The sequence below is a fragment of the Oncorhynchus masou genome, chromosome 5 (assembly GCF_036934945.1).
Source record: "Oncorhynchus masou masou isolate Uvic2021 chromosome 5, UVic_Omas_1.1, whole genome shotgun sequence".
Taxonomy (NCBI): domain Eukaryota; kingdom Metazoa; phylum Chordata; class Actinopteri; order Salmoniformes; family Salmonidae; genus Oncorhynchus; species Oncorhynchus masou.
In genome coordinates this window covers 47,595,479-47,611,274 of record NC_088216.1, presented here as the reverse complement: position 1 = coordinate 47,611,274, position 15,796 = coordinate 47,595,479, and the positions used below count along the sequence as shown (strand labels likewise).

Here is a 15,796-nt window from a genome sequence, read left to right as displayed (position 1 = left end):
AACGCGGTGAGAGATATAGCTTGAATTCAACATTCTGTAATATACCCCAGACAGGATACAGTGAACCAATATAATGAGGTAACACATTGACCGAATGCACCAAGGTAGGGTATATGATGAGACATTGTATATCGCAGTCATATAACTGTGTAACTGTTTCCTAGGTGACCTGCTGCCAGCTGATGGTATCCTGATCCAGGGCAACGACCTGAAGATCGATGAGAGCTCTCTGACCGGCGAATCAGACCAAGTCAGGAAGTCCCTGGAGAAGGACCCCATGCTGCTGTCCGGTGAGAGCGCCTGTTAATAACATCACTATTATCAGACATTCAATATCCCAGTCAAATCAAGTCAAATTGTATTTGTCACATGCGCCGAATACAACAGGTGTAGACCAGTGAAATGCTTAGAAAATACCCCCCCCCCCCCAAAATAAGTAACAAATAGTTAAATAGCAGCTGTAAATAAAAATAGTGTTGCTATACACAAGTTGTTCCGGTACAGAGTCATTGTGCAGAGTCACCGGTGACGACGTTATATGTAGGTAGAGTTGTCAAAGTGAATATGCATAGATAATAACAGAGAGTAGCAGCATATAAGTAGCAGTGTATAAGAGGAGGAGGGGGTGAGGCAATGCAAAAACTCTGGGTAGCCATTTGATTAGCTGTTCGGGAGTCTTATGGCTTGGGGGTAAAATCTGTTTAGAAGCCTCTTGGACCAAGACTTGGCACTCCTCTCTGCTACCGCACAGCAAGCAGTCCCGAACAGTCTATGACTGGGGTGGCTGGAGTCTTTGACAATTTTTAGGGCCTTCCTCTGACACCACCTGGTATAGAGGTCCTGAATGGCAGGAAGCTTGGCCCCGGTGATGTACTGGGCCGTACGCACTACCCTCTGTAGTGCCTTGTGATCGGAGGACGGGCAGTTGCTTTACCAGGCATTGATGCAACCCGTTAGGATGCTCCCGATGGTGCAGCTGTAACACAGTCCCCTGTCCCCTGAGGGGGAATAGGTTTTGTCGTGCCCTCTTCATGACTGTCTTGGTGTACCATGTTAGTTTGTTGGTAATGTGGATGCCAAGGAACTTGAAGCTCTCAACCTGCTCAACTACAGCCCCGACGATGAGAATAGGAGCATGCTCGGTCCTCCTTTTCCTGTAGTTCACAATTATCACCTTTGATCACATTGAGGGAGAGGTTGTTGTCCTTGCACCACACGGTCAGGTCTCTGAGCTCCCTATAGGCTGTCTCATCGTTGTGGGTGATCAGGTCTACCACTGTTGTTTCATCAGCAAACGAAATGATAGTGTTGGAGTCGTGCCTGGCCGTGCAGTCATGAGTGAACAGGGAGTACAGGAGGGGACTGAGCACGCACCCCTGAGGGGCCCCCGTGTTGAGGATCAGCGTGGCAGATGTGTTGTTACCTACCCTTAACACCTGGGGCGGCACGTCAGGAAGTCCAGGATCCAGTTGCAGATGGAGGTGTTTAGTCATAGGGTCCTTAGCTTCGTGATGAGTTTTGAGGGCACTATGGTATTGAACACTGAGCTGTAGTCAATGAATAGCATTCTCACGTAGGTGTTCCTTTTGTTCAGGTGTGAAAGGGCAGTGTGGAGTGCAATAGAGATTGCATCATCTGTGGATCTGTTGGTGCGGTATGCAAATTGGAGTGGATCTAGGGTTTCTGGGATAATGGTGTTGATGTGATGCATGACCAGCCTTTCAAAGCATTTAATGGCTACAGACGTGAGTGCTACGGGTCTGTAGTATTTAGTCAGGTTACCTTGGTGTTCTTGGGCACAGGGACTACGGTGGTCTGTTTGAAACATGTTGGTATTACAGACTCAGACAGGGAAAGATTGAAAATGTCAGTGAAGACACTTTGTTTGTCGCGCGTGCTCGGGGTACACGTCTGCGGCCTTGTGAATGTTGACCTGTTTAAAGGTCTTACTCACATTGGCTGCGGAGAGCGTGATCACACTGTTGTCGGAACAACTGATGCTGACATGCATGTTTCAGTGTTACTTGCCTCTATTTAGCTCATCTGGTAGGCTTGTGTCACTGGGCAGCTCTTGGCTGTGCTTCCCTTTGTAGTCTGTAATAGTTTGCAAGCCCTGCCACATCCGACGAGCGTCGGAGCTGGTGTAGTATGATTCGATCTTAGTCCTGGTTTGACACTTTGCTTGTTTGATCGTTCTTCTGAGGGCATAGTGGGATTTCTTATAAGCTTCCGGGTTAGAGTCCCACTCCTTGAAAGCGGCAGCTCTACCCTGTAGATCAGTGCGAATATTGCTGGTAAATCCATGGCTTCTGGTCGGGGTAGAAACGTACAGTCACTGTGGGGACGACGTCCTCGATGCACTTATTGATAAAGCTTGTGACTGATGTGGTGTACTCCTTAATGCCATCGGAAGAATCCCGGAACATATTCCAGTCAGGAACTTTGTCTTTAAAAAGGGTAATATGCAGTTGCTACATCCAATTTGCCCCTTTAAAGATAGAATCCGCAATTCAAACTATCCAAGCTTTCATCCCGCTTCTGTTTTTGTAAAAAGCTGTGGGATGGGCCTAAAAAAATGTTACCACTCAAATTCATAGGACTGACCATCCATTGATATAACAATTATAGTTTTAAGCATATTTTTATGCTATGCAAATTGTGTTTACATTTACGTTGTTTACAAACATTGGTCTAAAACAATCTTGTACTTTGTGTTCTGATGGTGTACGACAGTTGAAATAAGCTCATGAGGCATTTACGCATAAGTTATAGTCTTCAGGAATCAATTGTTATATATATCACTCATTTATAAGTCCGACAATTGGTGTAGCAACTAAGGATTCTAGCTTGAATGATAACATGAAGCGTGTGATGTAGTATATGGAGACTACACAATGGAGTAACACACAGTACAGTCATTCATACGTACAGTATACTGTAGCACAGTCATGACCTTTCTGTTTATGTGCTAGTACTCTCTCTTTCTATTTATCTTTCCTTCCCTCCCTCCTCCAGGCACCCATGTGATGGAGGGATCAGGCCGAATGGTGGTGTCTGCAGTGGGTCTCAACTCCCAGACTGGAATCATCTTCACTCTGCTGGGGGCGGGAGACAGCGATGAGGAAAAGAAGATCAAGAAAGGTGAGAGATAAACGGGGAACAATTGACAAAACGCATGTCGCCACGGTCACAGTTCACAGAGAGTCAGTGACTTGCTTTTTTACAAGTGGTCCCCTTCCTCTGCGTTTCTTTCCGCCGAGCTCTCTCGGTCTTTCTATGTGAGTTCTCGGTTTGCTGGTTCCCTGAGGTAAGATTCTGGTACGAGGTTGAGTAACTACACAGTCTGCTGAACTCTAGAATGTTGTAGCGAAGAGTGGGACGGCCATGATCCACACTGTACTATGAAGGCCAGCGGTTCCATTCTGAATGCTCAGTGTCACTGACCTCCCTGTCCTACCCTTCTTTTATCGAATCCTTGGTGTTAGATTTCACATCCAAGCCAAGGCCCTTTCTAGACCACTCCTTCCCAGAAGGGGTTCTGTTCATGGGTGGTCATTTTATTCTCCACTCCTTCATCCCCCCCCCCTCCTTCGTATCTGTTCTAACTACACTGGAACGCCATTGTCAGAACCCTGTACTTAACCTACTTAAATCTATGACGTCACAGGCGCTGAAGTGAGGAGAGCTAAAGCGGGGACATCACTGTATGTGTTCAACATCTGTCATGCATCTACCTCTCAAGGGACTAGACGTGGGGAAGCTCGTGGATAGATATGATCACGTTAAACAACAAAGGCCTGACAATACATTCGATCTGTGTATCTATCAATATGGCCTCTAATAAGCGTGTGTTCCGTACTAATACTTTGCCACGTCTTCTTTTCTGTTTGGTAAGAGTTTTTTTGCTAAGATTTCAGTTCTTCAGGCATTCATTCTAAAGGGGCTGAATGTGCCTGCTCAGAGGAGGGAGCTGCAAGGCAACAACTCATTCCAGTTGGCATCTCATGGCATCACAGAATCAGACTGTGATTTCAATTCTTCATGAAACCGCAGAGCGCCACCATCATGATCTTAATGTCATGGGTTTATAAGAAAGTAGATCAGAGCAAGTACAGGCTAGATGCAGACACACACACAGGCGCACACACACACACACACACACTGGCTGCAACACAGGCACACACACTAGATGTTGAAATGGCTGTCTTCCTCTGAGACAGGTGTGTACAGCAAGGATGGAAACAGAAAGAGTGCTGTGTCACCTCCACACACACACACACACACACACACACACACACACACACACACACACACACACACACACACACACACACAAACTCACCTCCCATGCGTTCACTCATGCACACACACTTCCCCTTCATGCTCACACACACACACACACACACACACACACACACACACACACACACACACACACAGACAGTCAAACACATATACACACACACACATTTGCCAGAGACACATACTGATACAGTTACTCATAGAGTAGATGAGGGGGCAGAGACTTCAGGACATTTTGCTGACAACTGTTACGTATACACACACACACACACACACACACGTATACAAACACGTATACACACGCGCACACACACAATTAATTTCCACATACACCCCCCTTCAGGGCTACACACATCTTGAACTGACATACACCCCCCCCCCCATTCTTCACCACCACTCTCAGGCAGAAGGAGAAAAACCTGTGGCCATGCAGCCTCTTCGTCTGTCTGACATCAATCTGAAATGACTGCTTCCCTGAATGTCAAGACCGAGGCATGAGTGAATGGATGGTGTGTCTGTGTGTGTGTGTGTGTGTGTGTATGTCTGTGTTTTTATAAACTTACTGCCGTTAGTTACACATGTATTGACTGAAACAGACAAGAGCCCAGTGACACCAGTAATCAGTAACCGACCTGCTGTCTATGGTGGATGCTCTACTTTATACTCTACAGCCTTAAACCAACTAGTGCTCTCTCTCCTCTGATGGCCCGTTCCAGCCCCCAACACACGTGAATTTCTATTGTTTTGATCTTCTGTTCTGTTTGGCTTTATGATTTTTTAATTTCCTTTTAAGCCATGTTGTCAGCATTCCGCACTCTCTCTCTCTGTCTGAACAGGTAAAAAACAAGGACCCCCCGAAAATCGCAACAAAGGTAACCCCTCCATCCCTCCCTCCCCCCTCCATTCAGCAGCAGTCTGGGAGTCTCGTGTCCGTCTCACTCTGTCTCTCTCACTCTCGCTTCCCTCCACCTGCTGAAAAGGGGAGGTTCTTCTCGTCTCGCTTTACCTGTGAAAGGATGCAACTCTCACCTGCCACTGGCACACAGAGAAAAGTGGGGTAGGCTGTCAATGCTACCGTAGCAGACCCAATCAATCACTAAGCTAGCTAGGGTTAGCATTCAGCATTACTGTTATTGACTACAGTTATATCATTCAGAGCTATTTAACTCCAGTAGATTTTTAACCCTTATAGAGCTAAATGGGTTTAGCTTTATCTCGCTCACAGAGCTGCAAAGGGATTAGTTCTAGAAGTTTCACCATCCTCACATGCTATGTTGAGATTGAAAATATACATTCCACATATATTTTCATCTCAACAAATAAAGGTTTAATTAAAGTACTTACAAAAATGTGTGTATGCGTGTGTGTGTCAGATGTGGAGAGGTCAGATACATTAAACAAAGGACCCGGGTGTTGTAGCTCTTCCCGGATTTCCTGGCCTGGACGGGTCCACCCTCCCACCCTCTGTGGCGTGTTATTCAGAACTCATCCAAGCTTTGCCCCCCCTGCCTCCCCCCTCACACACCATACCGTCCCCCAGCCACCTAGGGCCTGAGCATCTGCTACTTACACCTCCCCAGCCCTCCTGCCCTCTCTTTCCCCTCGCCCTTGGACTTTATCACTAGTGAACAGATTGTCTCCTTTCTAGCATGGAGAAATATTGCTGGAGAAGGTTAAATTAATTGGACATGTCGACCTGACCTGCATTCACTTCACAACATATCATAGTCTGAAAATGTCTACATACTTATTTTAATTGCAGTGAACCCAGTGTAGCTTTATGGACGCCAAGTCATCTCTGTCTCTTGAGAGGTAATGGGATGGGAGTTGTAGGACCCCTGATACCATGCTCCACATACATTTCATGAATCTGGGAATTTGGCAATAGTGATTGGGCTTAGTGTAAATAGAAGGGATCTTAATAGAATTGTAGTAGAATACTAGAATATCTAACACTAGTCTCTAGGGGTTAAGGAGACAGCATTAGCTCTGGGAAGTGGCTCAGTGTGGGAATTGCACCCTGACAGTATCAATTGGCTGTGGATTGTTGTCTGGTCTGTTTCTCTATTGTTTCTCTTTAATTTCTCTCACTGTTGCCTCTTTCCAGGATGTTGCTCAGGACCTCATGCTGTCTCTCGTACTCTCTTATCACCGTTTACCTCTCTTTCTGTCTCTCTCTCTCTCCCTCTCTTTCGCAAAAAAAAACTACCTCTGGAGATTTGCAGCCTCCTCTCCTACCTCTTCTTTACTACCCTCCTTCTCTTCTTTTTTTTTTGTGGTGGTTGTATCGCTCTGCTTGGTTTTTTTGGGTATCTTTTTGCAGTTTGTCGGTTCCTTTGTTTGTTGACATGTTTTTTTTTTCTTTTTTCGTGACACACACTCGCCCCCCCTTCTTCGTCGTGGTGCGTGGTCCGTGCTGCGTTTGTAAGTGCTGTGCGTGAGTCAGTCCGTCCGTCTGCCAGTCCAGTCAGTGTGTGGCTGTGTTTATTCTGGTCTGTTCTAATGGGTTTTGTGTTGAGACTGGTGGCCTGTTCTGCTCAGCACAGGGGGACTCATGTAAAGTCATATTATCTAGGCAAAAGCAACATGAGTAGACGGTACAAAATGATCCTGCTAGATTGTGAATGTACTGCTTTTGTGTGAACTGACTAGTGTTGAGTGTTGCATGTGCCACAAATGGAATGCATAAGGCACTGATTACCATAGAATTCTGATATCTTTATTCATCCATTACTTTATCACCTTTATTATACTCACCCTTAGATATTGTGGATTATTTCTACTGTAAAATAGATAGTGAATTGTTGCAGTGCCAGGTTGTTGGCAGAATGAAGATGAAACACCGAGATCACAATGCTCCCAGAGAACAAACAGAGCAAATCTAAGCTGTTGAAGTGGTGAAATGCAAATCTCATATTTGCGTATGTAAAACATGACTGAGCTCTGTAGCAGAGATGGAAAATGTTCAGTTGACAATCCCCCGACAATGAACCATTGTAAAATGTACAACCTGTATCTCTTGTTCTGAATCTATTCTCTGTTCATATGAATGCTGTAAAAATGTCTCCGTAGACTCTGGGACAAGTTGTATATCGTTAAATTGCTGCTTTAAATCCGTTTTGTATCATTAAATCCTTTTATCTCAAGCATTTCCTGCTGAATTCTGTGCTATGTGTTTACTCTTTCAAATACCTTCTTTCATAATGTTTCATTTATGCATAAGAGTACTTAAACAATCAGTCGATTTTAATTTTTTTGAATACCGATTTTCCTTTAATGAAGAATACACATTGCTGAACTTTCCATCAACCTGACAGGTAACAACACATAATAACATCAGTGTTGATCACCTTAAGGGATTTGTTCTGGTTAAAGAGCTCTAAGTGATCCACAGCTGAGTTGTTTCAGTGGATCACTGTTCAGGACCGGAGTCTGGTGGTTTGGTGACTGACTGTGTCTGTCTCTCTTTCAACCGTAACTGAACCACAACCTCTGTCTCTCTGCCCTTCACCCCAACCCCTCCTTGATCCCCTTACTGTTGCTGTTCATCTCCCCGACCCAACAAAACCTCACCACCGATCATCTTCATCCTCATATCACTATCTTAACCCCCACCTCCCCCAAACCTTCCCCACACCACTACTAAATGCTTCCCTCCGCTCAACCTCCCACTCCACCTCCCTCTATCCCAATTCCCTTTACCCCCTTCCTCTATCCCACCCATCCCTCTTCCCCATCCCGTTACCCTATCCAATAGCTAAGACCCAGGATGGCATTGCTCTGGAGATCCAGCCCCTGAAGAGTGACGAGGCGGTTGAGTCTGAGGAGAAGGAGCCTGAGGTGGAGGTGAAACGGGTGAAGAAGGTTCAGGTCAACAAGAAGGAGAAGTCTGTGCTGCAGGGCAAACTCACCAAACTGGCCGTGCAGATCGGGAAGGCAGGTGAGGACCGAGGCGGAGATACACACTTACACGGACACACACACAGATGGACATAAAACGATATACGTTATAGCTGTATTCTAAAATGTTTTTGGTTTTTAAATCTTTCAATCTACACACAATACCCCATAATGACAAACTGAAGAGTGGCTTACATCTTAGCCACTCTACCATCAAGGCTTGCAGAGATGGTTGTCCTTCTGGAAGGTTCTCCCATCTCCCCAGAGGAACTCTGGAGCTCTGTCAGAGTGAACATCGGGTTCATGATTACCTCCCTGACCAAGGCCCTTCTCCCCCCAATGGCTCAGTTTGGCCGGGTGGCCAGCTCCAGGAAGAGTCTTGGTGGTTCCAAACTTTTTCCATTTAAGAATGATGGAGTCCACTGTGTTCTTGGGCACCTTCAATGCTGCAGACATGTTTTGGTACCCTTCCCTAGATCTGTGCCTCGACACAATCGTGTCTCGGAGCTCTACGGACAATTCCTTCGACCTTATGGCTTGGTTTATGCTCTGATATGCACTGTCAACTGTGGGACCTTTTATATAGAGAGGTGTGTGCCTTTCCAAATTGTCCAATCAATTGAATTTACCACAAGTGGACTCCAATCAAGATGTAGAAACATCTCAAGGATGATCAATGGAAACAGGATGCGCTTGAGCTCAATAAGTCTCATAGCAAAGGGTCTGAATAATTCTGTAAATAAGGTATTTATTTTATTTTTTGCAAAAAAAATTAAAACCTCTTTTTGCTTTGTCATTATGGGGTATTGTGTGTAGATTGATGACGACACTAGTGCTGCACGGTATACCAAACGTCTGTACTGTTTCGATACTAGAACATAGAAAACGGTTCGGTATTAGAATTTTTGTTACTTACTGTACTTCTGTCAAATGTGTCTCACTCCATCTACTGAGAGCATAGATCAAGTAATGTATTCACACCCCTTGACTTTTTTTCTTCACATTTTGTTGTTTTACAGCCTGAATTTTACGCAATATCCCATAATATCCAAGTGGAATAATGCTTAGACATTTTAACAAATTAATTTAAAAACAAAGCTGAACACCCTTTTGTTATGGCAAGCCTAAATAAATTCAGAAGTAAAAATGTGCTTAACAAGTCACACAATGAGTTGCATGGACACACTCTGTGTGCAATAATAATGGTTCAAATTATTATTTTTAATGACTACCTCATCTCTGTACCCCACACATGTAGAATGTTCTCTAAGGTCCCTCAGTCGTGCAGTGAATTTTAAACACTGATACAACCACAAAGACCAGGGAGGTTTTCCAATGCGTTGCAAAGAAGGGCACCTATTGGTACATGGGTAAAAATAAAAAGTAGACTTTGAATATTATTATTAATTACACTTTGGATGGTGTATCAATACACCCAGTCACTACAAATATACAGGCGTCCTTCCTAACTCAGTTGGCGGAGAGGAAAGAAACCGCTCAGGGATTTCACCATGAGGCCAATGATTCTTTTTTAAGTTAGTTTAATGGCTATGGTAGGAGAAAATGGAGGATGAATCAACAACATTGTAGTTATTCCACAATACTAACCTAATTAACAGAGTGAAAAGGAAGGCTGTCCAGAATAGAAAATATTCCAAAACATGCATCCTATTTGCAGTTTAGCTTAAGTGTCAAAGCAATTTTACTTTTTGTCCTGAATAAATAGTTATGTTTGGAAATAATACAACACATTACTGAGTACCACTCTCCATATTTTCAAGCATAGTGGTGGCTGCATCATGTTATGGGTATGCTTGTAATCATTAATAACTGGGGTGTTTTTCAGGATAACAAATAAATGGAATGGAGCTAAGCACAGGTAACATCCTAGAGGAAAGCCTGGTCCAGTCTGCTTTCCACTAGACATTTGGGAGATTATTTCTCCTTTCAGCAGGACAATAACCTAAAACACATGACCAAATCTACACTGGAGTTGCTTACCAAGAAGACCGTGACTGTTCCTGAGTGGCCGAGTTACAATTTTGACTTAAATCTGCTTGAAAATCTATGGCAAGACTTGTAAAAATGGTTGTCTAGCAATGATCAACAGCCAATTTTACAGAACTTGAATAATTTTGAAAAGAATAATGTGCAAATATTGTACAATCCAGGTCTGCAAAGCACTTAGAGACTTACCCAGAAAGACTAAAATCTGTAATCACTGGCAAAGGTGACGTGTATTGACTCAGGGGTGTGAATACTTATGTAAATGAGATATTTCTGTATTTAATTTTCAATACTTTTGAAAACATTTCTAAAACCATGTTTTCACTTTGTCATTATGTGTCGTGTGTAGATTGGCGAGAAACAATACCTATACTGTTCCCCAGTAGGCCGTCATTGTAAATAAGAATTTGTTCTTAACTGACTTGCCTAGTTAAATAAAAATTCAGGCTGTAACACAAAAAAGTGGAATAAATGGAGTATCCATACTTTCTGAAGGCATTACAGCTGAAGCTAACATCAATGTACTACCATTGTACCTTATTTGTGATAATATGCAAACCATAACGCAAACATATTGCTGCTTTTAAAAGCTGATTGTCACCAAAACTTCATGTCTCTCCAAGTCAAGGTGATCTTTGCTTGTTCCTCGAACTGTGTGTGAATGACATCATGGCTCTTAAATAGACCATGCACACTATTCTAAAAGAAGAGATAGCTTGCGTGCAAATGTTGTTGATCAGTACAACACAAGTCGTCCCAAATGTAGCCCCATGTAATCACACAAACGAAGCTCAAAAAAACTCAATGAATGTGCACACCCCTATTGAATATGCATTCACCTGTATTGCTGCATCTTGATTTGCCCAGTTTATCAACCCGAGATTTACCATTGAAATAAATGATTACCGTCATATTGTTATGTAATTAGATTGATTGTATGCATGTAATGATATTGAACTCAAAAGATCTGTCTGGAAGTGCTATTCTGTGACTAATGCGCCTTTTTTCTGTTTTGCCATAATATCGTTTTCGTATCTGATATTGTGACGGTATCGAGTATCCTGATATTAAACTCAAAATGTAAAAAAATCTGGTATTGTGACAACACTAACGAGCACACACAGACAGAAAAACCATAGAGAGACACACACAGAGACGGACCATGCAGATTGGGAAGGCAGAGAAGGTCTTAAAAACGTTAGGACGCACATCGTTCTTATATTCCTTCTCCTGGATTTGACCGCAGGATTGCAATTGTCTACTTCGTTTCCTATGCCCAGGTCTGATCATGTCAGCTGTGACTGTGATCATTCTCATCCTGTACTTCGTGATTGACACGTTCGGGGTGCAGGGTCGCCCATGGCTGAAGGAGTGTACCCCCATCTATATCCAGTACTTTGTCAAGTTCTTCATCATCGGAGTCACTGTTCTGGTGGTGGCTGTGCCTGAGGGGCTGCCCCTAGCTGTCACCATCTCTCTGGCCTACTCTGTCAAGGTACACACAGAGAGACACACAGTGTGAGCGCGCACACACACACACACACACACACACACACAATGCTGGTAGTGGCAGTACCAGAGGGGCTGCCGCTAGCTGTCACCATCTCCCAGACTTACTCTGTCAGGTACACACACACACAGCTCTAACCTGTACTGTCTGTCTTGTCCCCTGTGTAGAAAATGATGAAGGACAATAACCTGGTGCGTCACCTGGATGCATGCGAGACCATGGGTAACGCTACCACCATCTGCTCTGACAAGACAGGCACCCTCACCATGAACCGTATGACCGTGGTGCAGGCCTACTTGGGAGACACACACTACAAGAAAGTACCGGAACCTGACGTCATCAAACCATTCACTCTGGAAATCATGGTCAACAGCATCGCCATCAACTCAGCCTATACTACTAAGATTCTGGTAAGAGAGAGACCCACAGACAGACAGACCAGACCAGACCAGACCAGACCAGACCAGACCAGACCAGACATGAAGCACACTCTAATATCGTCCCAGTCTTCAGTAATGGTCCATAATAGCATTTAAGAAAAATGTATGCTGCCTTCCATCCATTCATTCATCAGCCCATCAACACCAATTCAGATAATCACACAAGATGGAAGACACAGGCTTGAAATAGCCCTTAGGGAGTAGCCCTCACTCACCTTCTCGTTCCTTGGAGCATAGCGCCCCAACATATGGCTCACCACTCTACCTCTACACAGTGTGTGCACATCCATACGAAAGCATAGTGTCTTCTTCTCTAGTGCATATCTACATGGTTGCTTTTACACTCTATATGATGCATGTCTCAATGTCCCTTCTGCTGAATGTCTTCATGAAATATACATGTTGGTAGGATACGGTATGTTGGTAGGATACGGTATGTTGGTAGGATACGGTATGTTGGTAGGATACAGTATGTAGGTTATATGTAACATTTTTGTTGCTCCAGTCCCCAGAGAAGGAGGGAGGTCTGCCCCGCCACGTCGGCAACAAGACAGAGTGCTCCCTACTGGGCTTCGTGCTGGAGTTGAAGAGAGACTACCAGCCAATCAGGGACGAGATTCCCGAAGAGAGTCTGTACAAGGTGTGTAGCTGCTTCAAAATGTATCCATAACGTTAATGGTGCAATCTGTAACTTGTCTATCTAATGTATGTATATGTGTGTTTTGTTCCCGGTGGCCCCAAGACAAAATATTCAAATAACCTACTACCCATTATTCTTACAGAGAGCTAACTTATACACAAGCTACTGTACTATAATAATATAGTGTAATATGATAGTTATAACTGATTGGTGTGTTTCAAGGTGTACACCTTCAACTCGTCCCGTAAGAGCATGAGCACGGTGCTGAAGAACACAGACGGTAGTGGCTTCCGCATGTACAGCAAGGGAGCTTCCGAGATCGTCCTACGCAAGTACGGAATGGAGGGAGATTGGTCTTGTCTTTCCCTGATGAACAGATACACAGAGATGGATAAACAGAAAGATGGAGTTGATCATCTGCGATGTGATGAGTTAAACATCTCTTCCCCCTTCCCTCTCTAGATGTTCTCATATCCTGAACACAAACGGGGAGCCACGTATCTTCAAGCCTAAGGACCGTGACGAGATGGTGAAGAACGTGATTGAGCCCATGGCCTGTGACGGTCTGAGGACAATCTGTGTGGCCTACAGGGACTTCCCTGCCGAGGCAGGAGAACCAGACTGGGACAACGAGGGCGACATCCTTGATGAGCTCACCTGCATCTGTGTGGTCGGCATCGAGGATCCCGTCAGACACGAGGTGGGACACAGAAAGACGCATTCTGCATGAACAAAACACACTGGTGGACACCCTCAGCCTGATCAGAAAGCGATTGGGATTTTTGTAGTTGATCCCTTCAGAGCTGAGGTTGGATATTGCTGGACACTGCTTAGATTAGCTGTGTAGGGTGTTGTCTGGAGGTTGTCTGGAGGTTGACTGGAGGTTGACTGGAGGTTGACTGGAGGTTGACTGGAGGTTGACTGGAGGTTGTTCACAGTATCAGACATTTAGACATGAAACCCAATGTACTATATTTTCCCAATGTACTATATGGGCTATATTTTCAGCTGGCGCGAAGGTGGTGCAAGTCTTGTAATTAATTATGTACTACCTTATTGATTCATTTAATCAGAATTATTTGGATTTGTAGCTTTAAAAAAATAACTTGTTGTCAATTTCGCCATGTGTAAACTGTCGCTCTGGCATTTTATGCATCGCAGTGCTTGAGGCATCACTACAGCCCCGGGTTCGATCTCCGGTTGCATCATAGCCAGCCGTGACCGGGAGACCCATGAGGCATACACTACATGAAAAGATACGAGGACACCTGCTCGCCGAACATCTCATTCCAAAATCATGGGCATTAATATGGAGTTGGTCCCCCCTTTGCTGCCTTACTAAAAATATATATATATATTTAACCTTTATTTAACTAGGCAAGTCAGTTAAGAACAAATTCTTATTTTCAATGATGGCCTTGGGACAGTGGGTTAACTGCCTTGTTCAGGGGCAGAATGAAAGATTTTTTTACTTTAACCTGTTGAAACTCCCCATCCCGGATCCGGGATCGTGACTAAAGCCTCAGGCTCATTAGCATAACGCAACGTTAACGATTTCTGAAAATCGCAAATAAAATTAAAATAATGCGTTTGCTCTCAAGCTTAGCCTTTTCTTAACAACACTGTCATCTCAGATTTTCAAAATATGCTTTTGAACCATAGAAATGGACTAATTTGTGTAAGAGTATGCAAAGCTAGCATAGCATTTTGTGTAGCATGTAGCACGCAACATTTTCACAAAAGCCAGATAACCAAATAAATAAAATCATTTACCTTTGAAGAGCTTCTGATGTTTTCAATGAGGAGGCTCTCAGTCACATACCAAATGCGCAGTGTTTCCTGAAAGCGTCTGTGTGTAGGAGAAATCGTTCCGTTTTCTACATTGCGCCTGGCTACTGAAACGAACCGAAAATGCAGTCACCTACAACGTAAAACTTTTTCCGGATTAACTACATAATATCGACCGAAACATGGCAAACGTTGTTTGGAATCAGTCCTCAAGGTGTTTTTTCACATATCTCTTCATTGACATGCAGTTCGTGGAAGCTTGCTTTCCTCTCTGTATTCCTTGGAAAAATACTGGCAGGTGACTTTTGCGCACCAATTTCGGCGCAGGACACCGGGCGGACACGTGGTAAATGTGGTCTGTTATGGTCAATCTTCCAATGATCTGCCTACAAATACGTCACAATGCTGCAGACACCTTGGGGAAACGACAGAGAGGGTTGATTCATTCCTCTTGCGTTCACAGCCATATAAGGAGATCATGACAAACAGAGCCTCAAAAATCCTTGTCATTTCCTGGATGCCATCTCATCTTGGTTTTGCCTGAAGCTCACGTTAAAGGGCACGCACAGAGAAGATCTTTGTATTTCTGGACACGTCAGAGTGTTTTCTTTCGAACAGTAGCAATTATATGCATAGTCGAGCATCTTTTTGTGACAAAATATCTTGTTTAAAACGGGAACGTTTTTCATCCAAAAATGAAATTGCGCCCCTAGAGTTCCAAGAAGTTAACTCAGGGATTCAATCTTGCAACCTTTCGGGTACTAGTCCAACGCTCTAACCACTAGGCTACCTGCCGCACCGCACATGACCAAAAGTATGTTGGGACCTGCTCGTCAAACATCTCATTGCAAAATCATGGGTATTAATATGGAGTTGGTCCCCCCTTTGCTGCTATAACAGCCTCAATTTTCTGGGCAGGCTTCCACTAGATGTTGGAACATTGCTGCGGGGATTTGCTTCCATTCAGCCACAAGAGCATTAGTGAGGTCGGGCATTGATGTCGGGCACTGATGTTAGGCCTGGCTCTCAGTTGGCATTCCAGTCAATCCCAAAGGTGTTCGATGTGGTTGAGGTCAGGGCTCTGCGAAGGCCAGTCAAGTCCTTCCACACCGATGTCGACAAACCTTTTCTGTATGTACCTCGCTTTGTGCATGTGGGCATTGTCATGCTGAAACAGGAAAGAGATGTTGCAAAAGTTGGAGGCACAGA

General features: G+C 44.2%; 1 protein-coding gene across 9 annotated transcripts in view; it reads left to right on the top strand.

The window, feature by feature from the left end:
* Nucleotides 1-15,796, top strand: part of LOC135539729 (plasma membrane calcium-transporting ATPase 1-like) — a 150,393-nt gene that overhangs the window by 82,646 nt on the left and 51,951 nt on the right. For 7 of the 9 annotated variants that reach the window (XM_064965799.1, XM_064965798.1, XM_064965797.1 and 4 more), the window contains 9 exons: nucleotides 165-290; nucleotides 3,016-3,141; nucleotides 5,139-5,174; nucleotides 8,060-8,242; nucleotides 11,490-11,704; nucleotides 11,887-12,129; nucleotides 12,665-12,799; nucleotides 13,022-13,131; nucleotides 13,262-13,499. In XM_064965799.1, coding sequence (XP_064821871.1) covers nucleotides 165-290; nucleotides 3,016-3,141; nucleotides 5,139-5,174; nucleotides 8,060-8,242; nucleotides 11,490-11,704; nucleotides 11,887-12,129; nucleotides 12,665-12,799; nucleotides 13,022-13,131; nucleotides 13,262-13,499 — 1,412 coding nt within the window. The remainder of the gene's footprint in view (nucleotides 1-164; nucleotides 291-3,015; nucleotides 3,142-5,138; nucleotides 5,175-8,059; nucleotides 8,243-11,489; nucleotides 11,705-11,886; nucleotides 12,130-12,664; nucleotides 12,800-13,021; nucleotides 13,132-13,261; nucleotides 13,500-15,796) is intronic. The other 2 variants (XM_064965802.1, XM_064965803.1) reach the window with 1 other exon arrangement.